Genomic DNA, 20,945 nt, shown 5'->3' on the forward strand with positions numbered 1-20,945 from the left:
TTTTTTTTTAATTTAGCAATTTTGCAAAGTGAGCAGCCATAAAGATTTCTGTAATAACATCCGACAATTCTGACAATTTCACGATGAAACTGAGGAAAACACCATGAGATGGGGAAAAGAGCGTACTTATTTACGCCTTGTTGTGCTTCACCCAAATTGTTTGTGCACAGAAGTGGGGGAGGGAACTTAAATCCAACTGCAGGCTTTGGACAGCAAGGTAAGTGTTGGCCAGCACACAGCTGGAATATTTAACCTTGTGACTGTCTTAAGCTGTGACAGCAAGCCTTTTGGAAATTTCTCAAACAGAATTAAAAGTGGAGTCAGGGATTTTTTTTTATATCACTTCAATAAAAATATCTGTTCAGAGGACAAACTGCAGGCTGTAAAGCACCCCAGGCTCCATAAACAGGAGAAAATGATGGATAAGGAGGCAAAGTCCGGACAAGGTCACCCCTCGTTTATGAGCAGGTGGCTTACTTTTTTAGCAGTGTGACTTTCGTAGAATCGTGGCTTTTATCGTCATTCCAGTACATAACTCGTATATACATTGGAATGAAATTTTATTTCTTCAGGACCATGGAACACAGGAATACATAACATGCAAATACACTACAGCGTGAGACAAGTGCAAAAATATATACAACAAATAAAGACAACAGATGCACAATGCATGCTATCTAGACTGAACAACAGTATGGTGGCAAAAGTAGCAGTAAGAGAAAAAGTGTCTCATAACAGCAAAAAAGGGGGGATGGGTTGTATTTGCCTGAATTTTGAGTTTCAGGACAGCTAGCTTCAGTTAACTTTCCCCAAAACCACTGACACATTTATGCATTTATGTTTTTTCACAGTTCAACCCTTTTCAACCACATTTCCTCTTTTCAAACTATTAAAATATGAACATCTGAAAGCCAAGCTGTAGAGCTGTACAGCTAAACTCAACATCAAAAACAGACTTATGTAGTGTATTTCTGAGAATGATCAATATTTAGCAATTCCCTTTTATCCTGAATGTGCAGCAGCGAGCAAGACAAACTGAATCATTACGCAGAGCCATGCCTAACGTTTGGCTCAAGAAAGATGTACAAATACAAGCAATGTAGTGAGTAGTAAGGTGAACGATGTACGCCATAATGGTGAGGTCACTGTGTCCTCTAGGAATCCAGGCTGTAGAGATTGTCTTCACAAGCTGGTATTCCAGATGTAGAAGAATCTACCACATGGTTAAGAGGGGTTTTTGGTTGGTTAAGAACAACTAAACCATCTACAAAAAGTACTCTGGAGGTTACAGCACCATGTCACTAGAATGCCTCTTCTAATTAGGGAATGAGAATATTGTTGAGATGAAAATTAAAAACACGTAGAAAAAGTACACGTGTGTCAGGACCTGCAGAGAAACCCATCCAAATCTAGTAAAATAAGCCCAAGAAGCCCAATTAAAAGATTCACTGCCCTGAAAAATTAATTCATAGACCAATGAATTTAAATAAAGGGCAGTATTTCCAGTGAGTAAATAAGTAATGTATGTAAGTTCAACAGAAGGTAAATAGGTAATAATGCCAGGTTTATGTAAAAGTCATTAAATAAAAATGCATTTACAGACTTAATTCATAGTAGTAACATGAACATTATATCAATATATGTAAAAGCTACATAAAGCCATAATCACTTTTCAGAGTGTGTAATGGTTTGAAAAAACATGTGGCTGAGACACACAGATAACTTCACATCAGTAAATGAGCACTGTCTAGGCAACTGTTGTGAAACAACTCTGAATGAAGAATGAGCAAACAGCATGTCCACATAGTGTGTAAATGTGTGTAACCAACAGCAACCTCAATGTATGGACCTAGCAACTGTGTTGAGTAAAAAGTAGCATCTGTTTGCAGACACACCACCAGTGTCCTTCCGGTCTATCCTTGAGCTAGATGCTTGTGCAGTCTCTGTATTAAACATGCTGGCATAAAAGAGAATCTGTAAATGAGGGTAAGGCCTGGTGGGTCACGTAGACGCCCGTCTTCATACTTGCGTGTGGTGTGAATGTGTCCACTAGGGGGCAGACAATGAAAAACTAAACTCCAGGAACAATAAAGAAGAAACAAAGTAGTGAACTTAATAATGCTGAGGATCGCATGTCAAGGACAAGTAGGAATATTGTCTATTACAAAATAATGTTATCAACCTGAAGCACTTTCAGCTTCAGAACTTTCATTAATATAAAATGGATATTAAGTCATATCTAGCTGCAGCTCAAATTTGCCCTTACTGCATACCTTCTCTGAAATGTACAGTTTATTTTATTTAAAGGTACAATAGTCGATGTTTTTGTTCCTTACTGGTACAGATAACCAAGAAGATATGTAGAACATGAATAAAAACAAACAAACAAACAAACAAAAAAACAATAGATTAACTAGTGGCCTTGGCAAACTTTTTTCTTTTTTTTATAAGTCACTAAGAAAACTGGAAAACTGATTTCTGGTCCAGATTGTTTGCTAGCTAATTAAGATGAACTGAAACACTATTTGTTATATATAATGTAAAATATAGTTAGGCTGTTCCTAGTTACCTATAGTCAGTTTTGTACCCACACTGACGAGCACAGCTCCTGACACTTCTCTCTCCTTCCCTTATCTCGCTGCACATCAGCACTTTCCAGATGCTACGTGCTCGTTATACATTTAGCACTGGGCTTGCAGTCAGATTAATGACTTATATTTGACAGAAAAGCCGTCTTTACTATCTGTGAGCTGTGCTGTGCGGAACTGTGAGGTGCAGAGAGGGAATTTATACAAGACGACTGGTTTTGAATTCTTTAAGGTGTAAAAACCATTCTTTAACACCGCAAAAATGGGATGCATCATTTTAACTGTATTAAAATAATCATACAGGCAAGTTGTCAGGTGTCTTTACCTAAAATACAACCAAGACATAGGAAAACAAGTATGTTTGTTTGTTCTTGATTTCAAAGGTTGAGATTCTCTGTTCAAGCAGCATTTCTCTGAGACACAATACTGAGTATCTGCACTGTTAGAATTTTGAAGGTGGTTAAATAATTCAGAGGTGTGCACATCGGCTCGACTCTGGGAGCTACGCTTACCCACAATACCCCTCTCAACAAAAGTGTTGTGATGCAGATTCACTTCTACATGCTTCTACACAGAAGTATAAACCAGCCTTGAACCTGTCACTGGTTGGTGAGAGACGCATCTGCTTCTCTTCTCAGATGCTTTTATATGAGAGCTGAGAAATGCAACCTGGCACTTTTAGAGTGTTTTAAGTAGAGACAGCACTGATCTGTATCAGTATAACGCTGATACCAGCACAAAATGGTGGATCTGATATTGGAAAAAATCATATTAGATATCCTTCAACAAATGCCAAAGATTGGAAATTGGAAAAGGAACTGGAAATGTTTACATATAAAGAGAGAGGATGATAGGATTTTGATAGGATTGATTTATTATATTTATACAAGAGATGACACAAAACCACTTTTCCTTTTCCAAAACCTAAACCTTGAATATCAGCTGATACCAAAACCCATCTGATATTTCTTTCTTTAAAAACTACTCAGCTTTAAAATATTAATTTTTTAAAGTGCACCACTTCACAGTTAAACTCTTTCACACAAATGTAACTTACATTGTAAATATAATAAATACATTGAAATGATAATAATAATAATAATAATAATAATAAATCAATCCTGACAAAATAAAAACAAAAAACAGTCAAGTCTCTTTATATGCGTTATATTGCATTATTTATATTGCATTTCCAAAAATACATTTCTTTCCCAAATCCAATTCCAATCTCTGCCATTTGTTACACGATCCGATACTGCACATGTTGTCTCTGGTATCAGCCTGATTTTCGTTGGTATCAGCCCGATACTGATATTGGGTATCGGATTGGTGCCATGTGTAATTTATACATTATAATATTTATTATATTTACAAAGTTAGTGTTTTTTGTGTGAGTTTATCTGTTTCAGTTTAACAAAAACAAGTTGAACTCGACACCAGTGGTGTTGACGGGGATGCCTCCACCACCACCAAGCCTGGTCATTCTTTGTACTAATTTGTATGCCAGAAATAACGCTTAAAATATACTTCAAACAAGAAGGAAGCTATTCAAGAAAAACTATGTCAAATGTCTTAAATAGTTTTGCTTCAATAGCTTCCTTCCTGCTCGAAGTATATTTTTGGATCAATCCCAATATCTAATCAGTTCATCTGCTGGTTACAATGATAATTCCATATAAATCTTACAAATATTCAACCACTCGTTCTTGAGATTTCATGCTAACAAGAATCTTGAATCTCGGACACACACGGACAGAATGGTGGCAAAAATTGTAGCTAGTCAAAAATGGGGCTGGAGTTCCTGAATGTGAATGTATACACATCATCTCTGTAGGACAAACAGGAAGGAAGCTACTGAAGAAAAACTACTTCAGACATTTGACCTTGCTGTGACCTTGACCCTGTTTGGATCAATTCCAATATCTAATCAGTTCATCTGCTGGTTACAATGATAATTCCATATAAATCCTACAGATGTTCCTGACATCTTGCTGTCCTGAGAAATCCTACAACCACTCCTTCCTGAGATATTGCACTAGTGAGAAACGGACAAACAGACAACCCAAAAACATAATCACAGTGGTGGAGGCATAAAAAACATTTTAAAGCCTAGTGGTTTTTAAGTAAGCAATTTCGGCTGAAACAGTTTTAAATCCTCTCTAACACAGCTCTTGTTTGTTCTCTAAAGAGATAAAGAGCCACCAAACACTCAATCTGTGTTACTGTGCAGTTCATGCTTCCACCGTCATGCCACTGCGATCAGCTCTAATTTGTAAACCGAAGCTTGATAAGAGACTGAAAGGGAAGCTCTTGTAGAGTAATCATCCTCTAATAGTGCCTCATTTATTTCATTGAAAAGGAGAATGGACCATGGGCCATGACTCATTTACAAACACAGACGCGACGAGAAGCATCTATGAGACAATATGCTCTTTCTTTGTATTTTTCTGTACATGCACAATATACATAGAGCTCAAACTCTGAAAGTCAAGCTCTGTGTCCTCACCTGCAGTGGACCGTAACTGGTCCTTTGGTCCTGTTCACCTGCTGGCGCACTAGCTGCACAAACTGCAGGATGCTTTCGATGGCGTTCACCGTGGGCACACCGTGATCGGGCCAGGACGTGTAGTTAAAATGCAGCACGTCCTGCACCTCGTCTGCCTGTAGAGCGAGAGAGAGAGAGAGAGAGAGAGAGAGAGAGAGAGAGAATGTCATGAGTCAGAGGAGCACATGGCTCCTCAGGCAACTCTCAGCAGCCGTGTCTCACAAGACACACCACTACTAGCTGTTGGTATAAGCTATATTTAACACTTCTGGTGATCGCACATTCATTTCGCGTGTTGTCTTACAGCACTGCAATCAAAATCCTGTTAAAAAAACAGACCACACACCTGGCTAGAGGGGATGCTGAAAAAAAGAGTGCATAGTGATGAATTGACTAGATTGTGAAATAGATATAATTGAGTGTCTCCTTTCTCTCTGTTGAGTCCCTCAGATGACACTCACATAGCTGAGGCGGAAATTCCTGATGGTCCATTCAGGAGACTCGCTTTCAGACAGCATCTCTACCGTGATCTCGCCGTAGGAAACAGGCTCGTCCGTAAATGGCCAGTAATGATCACACTTCACCTGTGGGAGAATCCCCAAAGCTAAAATTAGCAAAAAGACAAGAGACATCTGTGCAGATGTGTACAAATCTCATCTATCAAACAAACAGACGAAAATTATTTTAAAAAATAGACAGAGTTAATGGCATAACCCAAGAAAGACACAACGTTATCTCAGTGTGAGATTTCTCAGTGAACACTGGAAATAAAAGCACCAATCAATCTCTATTATGTGCACACACACCTTTGTGCACCGGAGTTACTTCAGCTCTGCAGAGCTGAGACACACACCCGAACAGCCAGGCACTCTATTATTAGCTGTTAGGTAGCTGAAAAGCGCTTTTTAATTTTTTTTTTTTTATCGTATCTATAATTATGTAATAATTAGGTTTTTATGTATGGAAGTTTTAATCTTTGTGAAAACAGAAATGTAAGATTCCAGCAATACATTCAGTTCTTTCATAACATTACTTCGCTGTGGCTGAATCTCAAGATGCGCTGCACTATGTAGGGTGAACAACAGCAGTGAATGAAACCTTAGGATAAATTAAATGAAATTTAAATTTAATGCTACAGAAATAGTTATACTTGTTCATTAAAAAAACTTTCAGGGAGCACTTTAAAACATTTATATATTATTTCATATTATAAGATTGCACTGAACCAAATATAAGATTATTAAACCTATTTCTAGACACTTTTACTCATTTCAAACTTAAAGTTTTCTTATTCTACTGGCATTGCTTCAAATGCTAAAAATGAGCAGAATGATCAGCCAGTGGAACAAGACTATTTCAAGAGAAATACATTCAACTAGAAATACATTTAATCATCTTATATTTGGTTTACTGTAATCTTATAATAGGAAATAGATAACTCTGACTATATTCAAGATATTTTCACTTGTTAAGATATAATTTTTTGCAGGGAGCACCGCTGATTTTCTAACTGCTTTAAAATATCTGCAGTTGAGCAATACAACAACTGCGCATTTAATTATTTTTTGTATTTCTGGTTTATTCTTTGCTTTAAGGAGAGAAATATCGGGATCATTGTTATCTACTGTTGAATAAACTCAGGCTCAGTATCACATCCGAACACAGTAAAACACTTCAGTCTTTACACTTTAATTGAATATCTTGTTTCTGTGGTCCAGACGTTTTTACGGTTACTGACCCTGCGCCGCTCGTTGCACTGAGTCAGCATGACGATGACGTGTGAGTTTTGCTGCATCACCATCTTCCAGAAATCGTTGCGCGTCTCCGGGAGTGGCCCCTGTGTGGCGATGTACTCACGAGGTGACTTGTAGCCCTGTTGTCATGAAGCCACAGTGAAGGATCATTTGAAACAAAAATGATAATGCTAGTTTGCTAGTTTACTAAATCATAAACCTAAAAAGTGTTTTTTTGTTGTTGTTTTGTTGTTTTTTACTTTAGTAGAGTTCAATTCACGTTTTGTAAATGTTCTAGGCCACACGCTGTGTAAATACTCACTGGAATGTAGTTAGCATTGATGTAGTCGGAGCCTTCGTCGTTGTGCATAGAGATTAGCTTTACGCGGCTGAAGTCGTCTGTTTGAAAAATGTGTTCAATTTCAGCCATGTTAGCATAATTACATTATGGACAATAAACAAAGCAGACAAAAGACAAGGGAGAGAATAGTGACAGCTGTTACTTGCCACCTGGCTGCCATGTGTGTGTATGTGTGTGTGTGTGTGTGTGTGTGTGTGTGTGTGTGTGTGAGACAGACTGAGTAGCTAGTGGGTGGAGTATCAGTGTCACTATTGTTTCACAGAGTCTAGAGGTGAGAGACGAACACTCACAGGGTAAGATGTTGGTGTAGCGGTTCTTGGGTCTGTTTACTGGCAGATCTGCGGCATCATGGGATAGGTCCAGACCAACACTCTTCAGCTCCTTTAATAAGACAGAGAGATATGTTTACCCCACTGTGAACACAGATCATGTCCAATATCATGCTATTTCATGTATTTTGAAAAAAATACACATTGCACACACTCAACCATTGATGGGGACGGATTTGGATTTAATTCTAAATATATAAGTCAAATTACAGCCCTATCCGGACGGAATTAAATGTAAGTGGGGTCCTGGGGTAATTTCCTATTGTACAGGAGCTCCTCTGTGATTTTATTCCCGTCTGGATCGGCCATGTCGGTGTTTTCATATGTCCTCCTCTGAGTTACAGGTCTAATTACTTGCTGTTTTTCTCCAAACTCTGTAGCTGTCTGATCATTTTAGTCTGTGATTTTCTATACTGATGTCACCTCACTTTGGAAAAAAAGATGTTTGAGTGGTGCTGCTTGCTGCATTTAGTCTCGTAGCGTGCGTATCAGAGACCCTCCCCCAGATATTAAACACTACCCAAATCACCATGCTTCTCGTATATTTTGTGATTATTGTTTTATTGTTTTGAAATTGCTGCTGGATCTCTGGTTCTCGCAGAACTTAAATAAGAGTCAGTGTTTCATCTCTACTTTTATCACTACGGAGATGTGTAAAAACTTTATTACAGATGCCCCGCTGATAAACTAATCCATTCCGAACAGAGCTAAAGACAAACAAATTTCATTTTTCCAAGAAAAAACAAGACAATGAAAAAAAAAAAAACATTTAAAGGAAATATGTTTCCTTACTTCAAACTGCAGGGAGAACTTGTACGCAGAGTCTTTGCCCATGTCTTTTATGTAGGCCTCAAAGTCATCCAGCTGCACTGGGCTGCACACAGACAAAGAACATTCAGGATTCACAGAAAATACACTGACATTTTAGCTTCCCCATTTTACTTTTAACCATCACTGCTTTGAAACAGAATTGCAGATTGGGGAATCTGAAAATAACAGCAATATCGCTACCAGCAATTACTACATTATTCACTTCTGCGTAAACCATAATGCGTTTGTTTCATATTCATAATTAATAACAGTCTTCATAACTACGCCATGCATTGTCTCACACACAAAGGAGTTCCTCTGAACTAATGCACTCTGAATATGGAGTGTTAGGTGGCTTGAGATTAGTTGGCACAGATTTTAAGCATAAAAACAAACACACACACACACACACACACAGATATATATACACAGCACACACATACACAGCACACAGAGTTAGTATTACCTTGTTAGCTTCCTTTTCTTTAGAGCAGTCTTGCTCCTACAGGCACAAAAAGGTCCAGGACACTTTACTGAACTGTGCCTTGCTTCATTTATCACAATATCACATTTAAAAACCTGTTTCATACATCAGTCACACCATCATCAGATGTTCATTGAGGCATTTCGATCTACAGATGTATTAAATTCAAGATTTCACAGGAAGCATGCATTCCCCCTTCAAGCTGATCAATAAATACTTATTTCCATACACTTCATTCACATTACCTTTCGTACATACAGATTATACCCAGAATGCAAACACATGCAATTAATAAATAAATAAATAATACAAAATCACAAACATCCTTAACTAAAGCAAATCAAAACAAAAAAACAATCTTATAACTACTACAACCATCTATCTGCTGCTAGTATGGTTTAGTCATCCAGGGATTTGACATCATGTAACCTGGGCTCATGAAAACTGGTGCTACAGTTAGTTTCATGCTGTTTTGGTTAGAACCATGCCACTACTGATATCGCTATGGTGGGATTATTGTCAAGCCTTTGTGCTCTGGTGTGCAACCATAGACATAGCATTTCACAATGTGAATCTCCATCTGAACCTTAACCTTCATGTTCTGTTCACTGCTTAGCAAAGCATGTTCGCTGATTTACATTTTATAGCAATACGTTTATTATGCTTTGGGTTTTTTTCTTTATATTTCTGATCACACAGTTCATCTCATTCATTAACAAAATAAACAGCCACAAAAACATAAGAGTGTAAGTAAGAGAATAATAAACTTTTAATATTCACGATATGGCCAAAAGTACGTGGACACCTGACCATCAGACCCATATGTGGTTCTTCTATAAACTGTTGCTACAAAGTTGGAAGCACAGACTTGTATAGAATGTCTTTGAAAGGCTGTAGCTTTATGATTTTCCTTCACTGGAACTAAGAGGCCCAAACCTGTTCCAGCATGACAATTCCCCCATGCACAAAGAGAGCTCCATGAAGACATGGTGTGTTAAGGTTGGAGTGGAAGAACTCGAGAGCCCTGACCTCAACCCCACTGAACACCTTTTGTATGAACTGGAACGCCGACTGCACCCCAGACCTCCTCACCCAACATCAGTGTCTGATCTCGCTAATGCTTTTGTAGCTGAATGATCACAAATCCCCACAGCCACACTCCAAAATCTAGTGGAAACTTTTTCCAGAAAAGTGGGGTCTAAATCTGGAATGGGATGTTCAAAAAGCACATATGGGTGTGATAGTCAGGTGTCCACATACTTTTGGCAATACAGTGTATATACAAAAGTTTTTTTGTTTGTTTGTTTTTTTTATTGGTGACGAACACCTAATTTTTCATTTAGTGGGGAAAGAACTTCACCTTCACCAGAAGAGAACATAAAGGTTAAGGACGGATATTAAAGGAATGATTGTTCTCACTCTAAGATTAATGAAAGCGAATCGAGTCAATGTGCTGTAGCTGTGTCTATGGTCGTGGAACTCAGGCCGTGCACCATTTTACACATGCCTCCATGATGCAGCGTCTGGCTGTCAGGGCTTTACTTACCATGGATTAATATAAAAAGCCAAAAGATAGTCAGTCCAAAGGCAGGATGGCAGAAGAGTAAGGAAGGCAAAGAGGCTCCTTCGCCTGAAGGGGTTCAAATAATAAAATAAAAAGAAAGAAAGAAAAAAACACAGACAAACACCAAGGGCAAAAAAGTTGGGGACAAAACATGGTGCTTCATTAGTAATAGTGACAGACAGTGATGACTGAGACGTACTTAATTAGTGCTTCATACAGGGTTAATTAATGCCTCATGCAGTCCACAGTGTCATTAGCTTATCAACTGCATTTATGGGCGTGTGATCAAATGGTGCATGACAGCAGACTTAGGATTTAACCCTCGTTTTGCAAAACCAAACTGCAGACATTTTCCTTTCAATGCAACAGCCGTGATTAAGTGAGTAGCATATATATCTAATATAGTGCCATATCCTCATATCATCATGGAAACTGTTTTGTTGTAATATAAAACAGTGGGCTACTCAGGGCCACCCTGCTGTACCTCAGGCTTAAGACAAAAACAGTAATGATCACTATAGCAGCAGACAAATCAAAGACATTTACATAAATATTGTACAAGACACATTTCATTACAATGGTAATGGGAGTGTTTGGAGTTTGGAGGTCTTTTTTTAAATGAGATGATTGGCCAAAATCTGCCTTAACTGACTGTCTTTAAGCTGTTATATTAATCTCAAGTGTATGGCATGGAACACACTCTCCTTACAGCATCAGTGTGTGGGCTGTTTGTGTGTGTGTGTGTATGTGTGCACTGCTTCAGTTGTGAAAATGCTCATAAATTCCCCCCCTTTCTATATTCATTTGCTGCTGATTTAACAGAGACTCTGGAGACATTATAAAAAGAGACACTGATTACAGTTAGTGCGGTTTCACTCTGTAATTATTACTAATCTGTTGTATCTGCTTCTGTTATATATTTGGACATTTGGTGCTCTGCATATTCACCAAGCCATGGAGCGTGTTAAATACTCTTACTTTTTTTTTTAGCCTAATTGTAGCTCCTATCTGGCTGATTTAAGAGAAGCTTAAATGGGGACATTACTTGTAATTTTAAGACTCCTATTTTGCAAACTAAAGTTCACACCTGGTATTAACATCTGTCTCGAGTGATCCGTTTACACCTGGCATTCTGAACTCGTCTCCTGTGACCACTTCTGATCAGATTTCCTACATCCGTTGCAGGGCCATGCACATTTATTACATCAACCTTTCACTGCATTTGTTTTCAGGCAGAAATATCCTCCGAAATATCATCCTGTACGCGCTGTTTCAAACGTTTTAATCTTGTGGTCTGCTAATGAAACTTACAAATGAATGAGAGATGCGACGATGAAAGAAGCTACAAAAAGCGGTTCCAGTCACAGACATCTCCTTTATCCATTAGGCTAGTAGCTGACTACTCTACTGTTCAGCGCAATTTCCAAACAGTCTAGCAATGTTTACGTAGTTTCCAGGCAATGATGCAGTTGATTAGTTGTTCCTTTGTTGCTGTCTGGGACACATCGAGATGCATTCCTGTTCACACTACAGTGTAATGTGGTCCTAAGTGTCCCAGACCTCTGAATGTAGTTTGAGTTCACACCTGTGCTTAGCGCTGTCCACTTACGATCAGATCACATGGACACATGTTAATGCTAGGTGTGAATGAGCCTAAGGCCCTGATTTATTAAAGGTGTGTGTAAAACCATGTGCAAAACCTGTTAACACCCGCAAAAAAACACAACATACAAGCTGATTTACTAACAGAGTCTACAGAGGATTGCTAGCTGGTTTTCACGTTTGCTTTAATGAGTATGCAGTGTTGGAATATGAAGCCTTTCTACCTAAAGGTGTAAAATACAGATTATCACGCAAAAAGATTATTTTAGCACCTGCAGTGTGATTTAATGCAGTCTGAAAGTCACTTCAGAAACCGCGTGTGCAAATTAGTACGCCCGAAAAGGAGATGTGAAGAGTCTGAAATAACTACTATACTGAATAATACTGAAATAAAGAGTAGTAATAACATTTAAAATGTTGTCGTTCTTCTTCTTTCGGCTGCTTCCATTAGGGGTCGTCACAGCAGATCATTGGTCCGCATATTTGATTTGGCACAGTTTTTACGCCAGATGCCCTTCCTGACGCAACCCTCCCCAGTTTTGTCTGGGCTTGGAACCAGCACTGGAAGTGCACTGTCTTGTGCAAACTCAGTGGCTGGGGTTGGTTCCCTGGCCGAGAATTGAACCCGGGCTGCAGTGGTGAGAGTGCCAGGGCCTAACCACTAGCCCTCCAAGGACCCAAAACCACATAAAATGTATAATATTAAAAATTAAACACTACCCTCTAACAAATTTACAGTGTGTTACACATAGATATGACAATTAAACACACATACAGTGCCCTCTAGAACTACTGCTATAAAAAAAGAGAAAAAATCATGAGAACTATATTTTAAAATAATACTATTTTCTCTCAAAAATACATGTGCCAAAATTAGTGACACCCCAAATAAATAAATTGCTATTATTGAGAAGCATGTTTTATTTTTCATAGAAAAATAAACCTTTTTTCTTTGCTTTCAGTGCCCAGGACCTCTGTTGTCGCCTTTAACCATGCTTCTCTGAGGTATAAATATGAAGTTGCAGTAATGTAAAACTTTCTGTTATCCATTACAGGGAAAAGAAAACCCAGAGAACTTTCAAAACAAAAGACTTTGATGGTTGTTGACCTGCACAAATCCAGTAACGGATATAAAAATACATAAGCAGTTAAAAATACCATTAAGTACAATCAGGGCTGGAACGAAAAGTTTGAAACAGTTGGAAAGTTGTCAGGAATTGAACCCATGAGCAGACACCTCCCTGACATGCTGTGAGGAGGACAGTGAAGTGATAAAATATAACTTCCCAAATATCAGGTTTAAAATAGCACAGGTTAGTTGCATTTTGCAGTTTCAAAATCAGTGTAAAACTTCACTTTCCCAACAACAAGCTGTTCAGAAGCATTGCAGACAAAAGCCCTTCCTGAAAGGATTGCACAAAATGTTTTCTGGCTGAAGGTTCACAGGCTCTTTTGATTACTGATAGCATCATGAATTCAGGATATTTAAACCCTAACCCTGGTTGCCTCTGCCAGGAGGTTCAGACTTGGCCATAAATAGATTTTTCAACAAGATGATGATCCAAACATGTTTCCAAATCAATACAGAGAACATTAAAGAAACACAAACTCAATGTTTTGCAATGACAATCTCAGTCTACAGATTTGAACCTTACTGAACACCTGTGATCTGAATTGAGTCCGTGTGCAAAAACCTAAGAATATTAAGGAGTTTAAAATGTTCCCCATGGAGGAGTGAACCAAGATCCCTCTACAAGTGTCTCAAAACATGTTGGACATTACAGGACGAGGCTCAGTGCTGGTATTTTCGCTACAAAATATTAATTGTAGGGGTGCCAATAATTTTGAAACCAGTGTTTTGTAGAGAAAAAAAATTGCAAAACCTTTCGTCATTGTATAGGTTTATGTAAACCTTTTTTCCAATGTCCCTGTATGTTTGAGCTCAAAATATCACTTATTGCATGCATTATTCTTTGTATGTATTCATTTTCATGAAGGGTGCCAATAATTCTGGACACTGTATTTAACAAGTAAGCATCTGGATTTTTTTTATGGAATCAGTGTGCTATGTTTTATCAAAAAAACATAAAACCCTGTTGATGTAACACAGGGGATGAGGACAGCTGAAGTTGAGCCAATTTTATTTACACAGCTCAATAATAATGGGACACGAGACAGCGGGGCAGTGAATAATTAGCCTGTTCTTCATGAACATCATTCCCGTACAAACTACACGCTGATAATCATGACAGCTTTGTAGATTACGATTTTAAATAAAGTTCACAGTGTGTAGAAAATGTGATTGTGTGATTCTCAATGGATTTCTATAAAGGTAATATTTTATTTGCAGACGATGTAAGACAAGCACAGTACAATGTGCAGGCTCTCGTGTGTCAACTGACATGCTTCCTACCTGTGACTTCTGAAATGCATCTGGTGTGAACTAGCCCCAAGAATTCTTCCAAAGCTTATTCAAAGTTCTACAAGCATTTACTGTTAAGGATCAGATTAAAATCCTATCCTCTGTGTGTATGCGTCGTCTGTGGCTAGTGGCTACTGATATCTCTTGTTTCAAGCGCCTACACACTGACATCATGAATTGTACTGAAAACATCAGAAAATAATTCAGAACTCCTACCAGTTGTAAGGAAGTTTCCCATCACGCTCAAAAGAGGCGAAGTTGACGAAGGTTTCTGCCCCACATTCCCTGAAATGAAATAAAACAATCGGCCTTAACAATTAATTATCAATCAAATTAATCTTTAGCAAGCCTTTTATTCAGTTCACCTTTTAAACTAAGCAGACACACTCCAAAAGGTCGACATACTTTTAATACCTATGATGAACCTAAATACTAGGTTATTAATACCACAGTCACGCTCCGCAATGCTCTTTGTACAACTTTATAGGCTACAAATGCAGGTGCCCTGATATGCAGTGAAACTGACTGTTCTGAGCCTTTTTCACCGCTGTGGGATTAAGGAGACTGGGAGAGAGTAAGAATATTACCCACTGTACCGAACCGTATTTTAATTTTTTTTCCACTCAGATGTAATTCCCAGAAGTATAGGATTATGTGCTAACGTCAGCCACAGCACTCCTCAACAGATAGAGATGTTGATGAGCTGCCATTTTGCTGGGTTTAACACAAGGTGATAGCACAGACTTGGCACATCAAAACCAAGAGAGGGAAAAAACTTAGATGAAATTAAACTGTCATCTGGTTTTCCCATTTGTAAAGAGGTCAAATTACATTCTGTGACAAATTGGCATGCTTATGCTAAAACTTTACCAACGAAAAACAACAAAAATTCCCCCACAATGTACACTCAGGAACTCGGGAAGGTCTCCTCATGCTGCATTTGTCTAAAAGCCGTAACTCGTAATTTCAGACCTCAGACTAGGAAAATCCAAAGAAAACACCTCCTTAACTCGAAATTTCTACTTCGGGAAGGTCTCCTCAACTCCGAGTTCAGCAAGTGACATCAAATCAGCATGGCTGCTCACAGCATGAACAGTAAACAAAGCAGCCCTTCTTACCTTAAAATGAGTTATACTGTATATACAATATTTACTTTAGAGCAACCACCAAAGACAAATTAGATGGTTAAATCTATAACACTGACTACAGTTTTGGGAAAGTAAATACATCATAAACTCATGATCACTAATGTTAGCTAGCTGCTAACAAAACACACAATTTCATTGAGGCATCCATGTTCTTTCCCACTTTCAAGCTCAGCTCGAACATAAAACTAGAACAAAATGAATCAACACATATAGTAGCCTCTATGTTATTGCTCCCGGAGGTTAAAATATGATCATAATTTCCTATTTCAACAGTAGTTTAGAGCAGTCAATCATGTCCTGCCAAGTAATTAAATTAAATACATTCTTCAGATGGCGAGAGCGCCTGATTTTCAGAGTGTATAAGAGCTGCATTGTAATTATACAGTAATGCTGGAGTGGTAGTCGTTTCTCTTACCTGGTCATTTGCATGTGTTTTTTGCGCAGCACCAGTAGAAAGAGCACGAGCAGGCTGATGAGTAACACACTGAGCACAGCCAGCGCTGAGATAGCAGCTATGCTGGGGTTCATCTCCTGAGCTACACGCACACACACACACACACACACACACACACACACGCACACACAAATCTCACATTTACGGTCAAATTTAAACTATTACTATTATAATTTATTTCTTATTTGATATGAGTAACATCTATAGAGGAGGAGGAGGAGGAGAAAGAGGAGGAGTTACCCAGAGTGCTGATGGTAATGTAGGCGGGCTCGCTGGGTGTGCTGTAGCTGTAACTGATCACGCTGCAGTTGTAGGAGGTGGAGGCCTGCAGGTTGTTCACAGTTAACACATGGGAGTGGGCAGTCTGGGGCTCAGCAGCCTGTAGACAAGACAAAGACAATTAACCCTTAGATCTCCAGTCTGTGTTTGGTGTTTATTTCTCTTTAGTTTCAGCCTTACTAGTAATATTTTTTGCTGAAGCCTCATTTCCCTTAAAATAGCATAGTTTCATTTCTGCCGAGCAAATTTGTCAAGTATACAAGATGTTTCAGCCTTCAAGTTAAAGAAGATATAATGAGACTACAGAGAACAGAAGTGAAGGAATCTAATAGTAGGTGCTATTAAGTACATGATTTATGTGTTTGTTTCCGTAAACAGTTGTATAAGGTATGAGCTGTATAAGGTTTGAAGTTTCAGATATTTTGTATGTATCTGTGGACTTTAACCAGGTTTATTTTTGTGTACACTATACACAATATGTATACAACACTATGTCCACAAAACTTTTGACCATATAGTGTATGAGTAATCTATCATGGAGTGCTTACATGTTAAATTGAAAACATTAAAATTAATTACAGTAGGTTCAGGAAAAATATAGAAGATTTCAATTTAAGGGAACTGCAAATGTTGGTATCCAAAAATGTTTACGCAATCACAACTGTTTCAAGATAAAAGTCATGCAAAACAAACACACTGCCAGTAGTTGTAAAAATGTTAATTATTGATATAATACATTCACAAGTAAATGCCAACTCCTAAAATCTTTCATGGCATCACAATAGACCGCTAGATCACGAGAGCTAAAGCTGATGAGTGTGGCCGTTCTAACAGGACTCGCCCACGGCTCGGTGAGAGACGGGGTAATGACTCAAGCAGATGGCTCAGTGCTGATTATGACGTGTGGGCACAAGAGTCATCACAGTGCACTGCCCAGGCAATGCGCCTGCCACTACTGCGGATGCCATGTGACTCATTCTCACAATACTCAATAAAGGAATTAAATATTTTTTTAAATTACTCTCCTAAAATCACAGACTCCTCACAGACCCCTCTGACAATCCCTGGAGGCCCCAGTATACAGCGTTTTTGTCCTGAAGAATTAAAAAAATCTGAAAAATCATGATGCGTATTTTATCAATAATGTACGCTTACTGGCAACTTTTATAGGAACGCCTCTACATCTGACCATTCATGCAATTATCTGAAACTGGACAGCTGAAAGTTTGAAAAAAGTCCAGTTTCCGCAAGCCTGTGCCCACTGTAGTCTCAGATTCCTGTTCTTGGCTGGCAGGAGTGGAACGCAATGTAGTCATCTGCTCCTGTAGCCCAGCCGCCTCAACGTTCAATGTGTTGTACATTCTGAAATGCTTTTCTGCTCAACACAGTTGTAAAGAGTGTTTATTTGCATTACTGTAGCCTTCCTGCCAGCTGAACCAGGCCGCCCATTCTCCTCTCGCCTCTCTCATCAAATAGCCATTTCTGCCCACAGAACTGCCACTCACTGGATGTATGTTGTTTTTCACACCATTCTGTGAAAACTCTAGAGACTGGTGTGTGTGAAAATCCCAGGAGATGAGCAGTTTCAGAAATACTCAGACTAGCCCATCTGGCACCAACAACCATGCCACGGTCAAAGTAAACTGAGATCACACTTTTTCATGCTTCATTTTCATTTCATATTGTGAGCTCTTTCATCTGCACCATTTTGGGAAATTTACTATGAATGAGATCAAGGGGATTGGTTGAGAGTGACCAATCGTAGCCATGGGAGCATTTCTCGCCCCAAAATTCACTGTGTGCCATTGCAGAACGAAAGTACACTTGTGCACGGAAGTTCCCCTGCTTGCTTGATTCACTGCTCCGTGCCCGTGAATAGCTTTGTGTGTTTACAAATCACAACACCTTGCACTTTATGTTAATAAGCACGCTCGCTAGCACAGTTCTGTGGTTAGACCGGCCTCCCTGGCGCTCTCGATTAATGAAACTGTTAGGATTCTTCAGTACCAGCTTAATTAACACAGTAAGGAAAGCATAGCTGTGGGTCATCTTGGGCATAATGTAACTGAAAAATATCCCGCTAGCATGTAATGACTTCCTACCTTGAGTTGTGTGATGGGCCCGAGTTGCCTGCAGCTGACCTGGTAAAAGTCCACTACTCCCTCCTCAGTCCAGAGCAAAGTGACGGCAGAGTGTGTTGCGTTGACCGCGTACAGGGACTTGGGAGGTGCTGGATCTGTTACAGAGAAATATGCAATTTTTGCTTTATTTTCTTGCACAGGAAAGCACACGCTTTGCAGGTTATATGCCTAAAATCACGAGTGTATTTTATAAATGTGAAAAGTTAGTTTTCAGGAGTGGTCTTCGTGGCTTCTGTCTTTCAGGGGCAAAAATTATGCTTGCTTTATACTATTCCTTTTCAGTATTTTAATGTTGGCTCAGTCCTGTCTCAGTGCTTCACCAAATTGCCTACCCATGCTATCTTGAGCTTACTAGTAATATATTTTTTTCCTTCTGTTAAGCTTTCATGTTCCAAGAGCCACATATTGTAATGTGGTGAGTCTGAGAGGAAGTTGCTCCTGAATTTTTAACATTCCTGCTTAAAATATTGCTGATTTGCATTTAAGTTGTGATCATTTTCTATAAATTATGCTCCATGTCTGAACTAATGGTCGACATTACCAGTATCAAGCATAATTACTACTACATAACTTTTCTTGTTCCTACATGGAAAAAGAATCAGAGGAAATTTTTTTCAGTACTACTAACAAATGTAATTAAGCTAAATAAGTCTTAATGCATGGAATAATAAAATCTGTAAATACGTTTGTAAACTTTTGAACACAATCACACAATGTTGTGCATATGGCTCAAGAGGTGTCATGGTTACCTCCAAATAAAATATCTACAACAGTGAACACATTACGGCTTACGGAGACTGCATCTGCAGTGGGAAGAAAAACAGCACACACCCCTGACTCCGAGCTGGACTCTGCTGAGATCCCCTGTGCTAGCTGGGTATTAAATTGTGGCTTTGTTGTCACATACAGCGCATTCACGGTGTTCAGGTGATTCTGATCTGTCGAAACTCTCTACAGGCTGTTTACAAGCTTGTTATTGGGATGACTTTCTGTTCTTATGGCCTAAGTTACTAATGTAGTTTTGTAAAAAAAAAAAAAAAAAAAAAAAAAAAAAAAACTGCAGGAGCATTTTAAATTTGTCATCAATTAACTGTTCTTCCTAACTGTTTACCATGAGGACAGAGAGAGTAGCCGACAGGTCAAAGGGCAAATACCCACCCAGTTTCAGGATGTGGGGTATGGAGGTGTTGCGGCTGCGTTCTGTACAAGCCGTGACCGTCAGGTTGTAGATGTCACCAGGAGGGAGCACAAGCGCAGCCTTCATTACGTTGCGTGTCACCTGTGGAGAAAGAGACAGTTTAATGGACTTTGTGTATTATAAACTGATTGACTGTGTTTTGTGTTTTCATGTTTGAAAAAACTCACGGTGAGCTTTCACCATGCACACACACATTCAATGGATAGTATATCACAAAACACCTACCTTATAGCTGCACTCACTGTAGACACATCTGCCTTAAAGGTGCCCTAACAGTTTATGTACTGTAGTCCATCAGCTGCTATGTACAATTTGTCAGCTCCCCTCCACCCCAGTGACTACTATCATACCACCACTGACAGGATATTAATTTGGATGATGGAACATTCTCATCACAGCAGTGACACTGACACGGCAACGTGTGTGTTGTGCTGACATCAGGTGCAGTAGCTTTACTGTGTACCATGTATTTTATTAGAAACCCCTACCTTGTTGGTTCACCTTGTAGGTGTACAGTTAGAGACTGAATCTTATCTTTTTCTATGCACAGCATTTTATTATTCCCTAGAGCCTTTTCAGTGTCGGTTTCTGACCCTAAGACTGATGATGGCTGAGTATTTTGGATCAGCAGATTATTCCCAAGCTGCTGCACCTGATATACTCATACCAGCGCAAGGCACAATTCCATGCCACTACTATGAAAGTGTACACAGCACAGTATCACTACAATGATGAGAATGATCCATCATCCAAATAATATACGCTATATGGGCAAAAGTATATGGACACCGGACCATCACACCCATATGTGGCTCTTCCCCAAACTGTTGCCACAAAGTTGGAAGCACTCACTTGTATAGAATGTCTTTGTATGCTGTAGCTTTATGATTTCCCTTCACTGGAACTAAGAGGCCCAAACCTGTTCCGGCATGACAATTCCCCCGTGCGCAAAGCGATCTCCATGAAGACATGGTGTGTTAAGGTTGGAGTGGAAGTACTCGAGTGTCCTGCACAGAGCCCTGACCTCAACCCCACTGAACACCTTTGGGATGGAACACTGACTGCACCCCAGACCTCCTCACATGACATCAGCATCTGACCTCACTAATGCTCTTGTGGCTGAATGAAGATGCCAGTCTGAGACTGCAAAATTGGCCGTGCTCTCAGGGTGGGAGGGGTGGCATTACTGTCTCCCCTTTCACAGTGACACTAACTAATCTGTGAATGTTTGTGAGCTCATGAATGCTGAAGTTTCTTTCCTCAACCCTGTGGTGCAGCATGAGCAGT

General features: G+C 39.2%; 1 protein-coding gene across 4 annotated transcripts in view; it reads right to left on the reverse strand.

Annotated features, from left to right (window-relative positions):
* The window catches only part of ptpro (protein tyrosine phosphatase receptor type O), a 59,363-nt gene that overhangs the window by 3,670 nt on the left and 34,748 nt on the right, over positions 1–20,945 (reverse strand). For 2 of the 4 annotated variants that reach the window (XM_026923422.3, XM_026923421.3), the window contains exons 12-24: positions 19,619–19,739; positions 18,422–18,555; positions 16,281–16,419; positions 16,002–16,122; positions 14,655–14,723; positions 10,397–10,480; positions 8,833–8,868; positions 8,349–8,430; positions 7,518–7,608; positions 7,189–7,265; positions 6,872–7,006; positions 5,595–5,717; positions 5,095–5,249 (exon numbers count right to left, since the gene is read on the reverse strand). In XM_026923422.3, the coding sequence (XP_026779223.3) occupies positions 5,095–5,249; positions 5,595–5,717; positions 6,872–7,006; positions 7,189–7,265; positions 7,518–7,608; positions 8,349–8,430; positions 8,833–8,868; positions 10,397–10,480; positions 14,655–14,723; positions 16,002–16,122; positions 16,281–16,419; positions 18,422–18,555; positions 19,619–19,739 (1,367 nt within the window). The remainder of the gene's footprint in view (positions 1–5,094; positions 5,250–5,594; positions 5,718–6,871; positions 7,007–7,188; positions 7,266–7,517; positions 7,609–8,348; positions 8,431–8,832; positions 8,869–10,396; positions 10,481–14,654; positions 14,724–16,001; positions 16,123–16,280; positions 16,420–18,421; positions 18,556–19,618; positions 19,740–20,945) is intronic. The other 2 variants (XM_026923423.3, XM_026923424.3) reach the window with 2 other exon arrangements.

This window comes from Pangasianodon hypophthalmus, chromosome 18 (genome assembly GCF_027358585.1).
Source record: "Pangasianodon hypophthalmus isolate fPanHyp1 chromosome 18, fPanHyp1.pri, whole genome shotgun sequence".
NCBI classification, from domain to species: Eukaryota; Metazoa; Chordata; class Actinopteri; order Siluriformes; family Pangasiidae; genus Pangasianodon; species Pangasianodon hypophthalmus.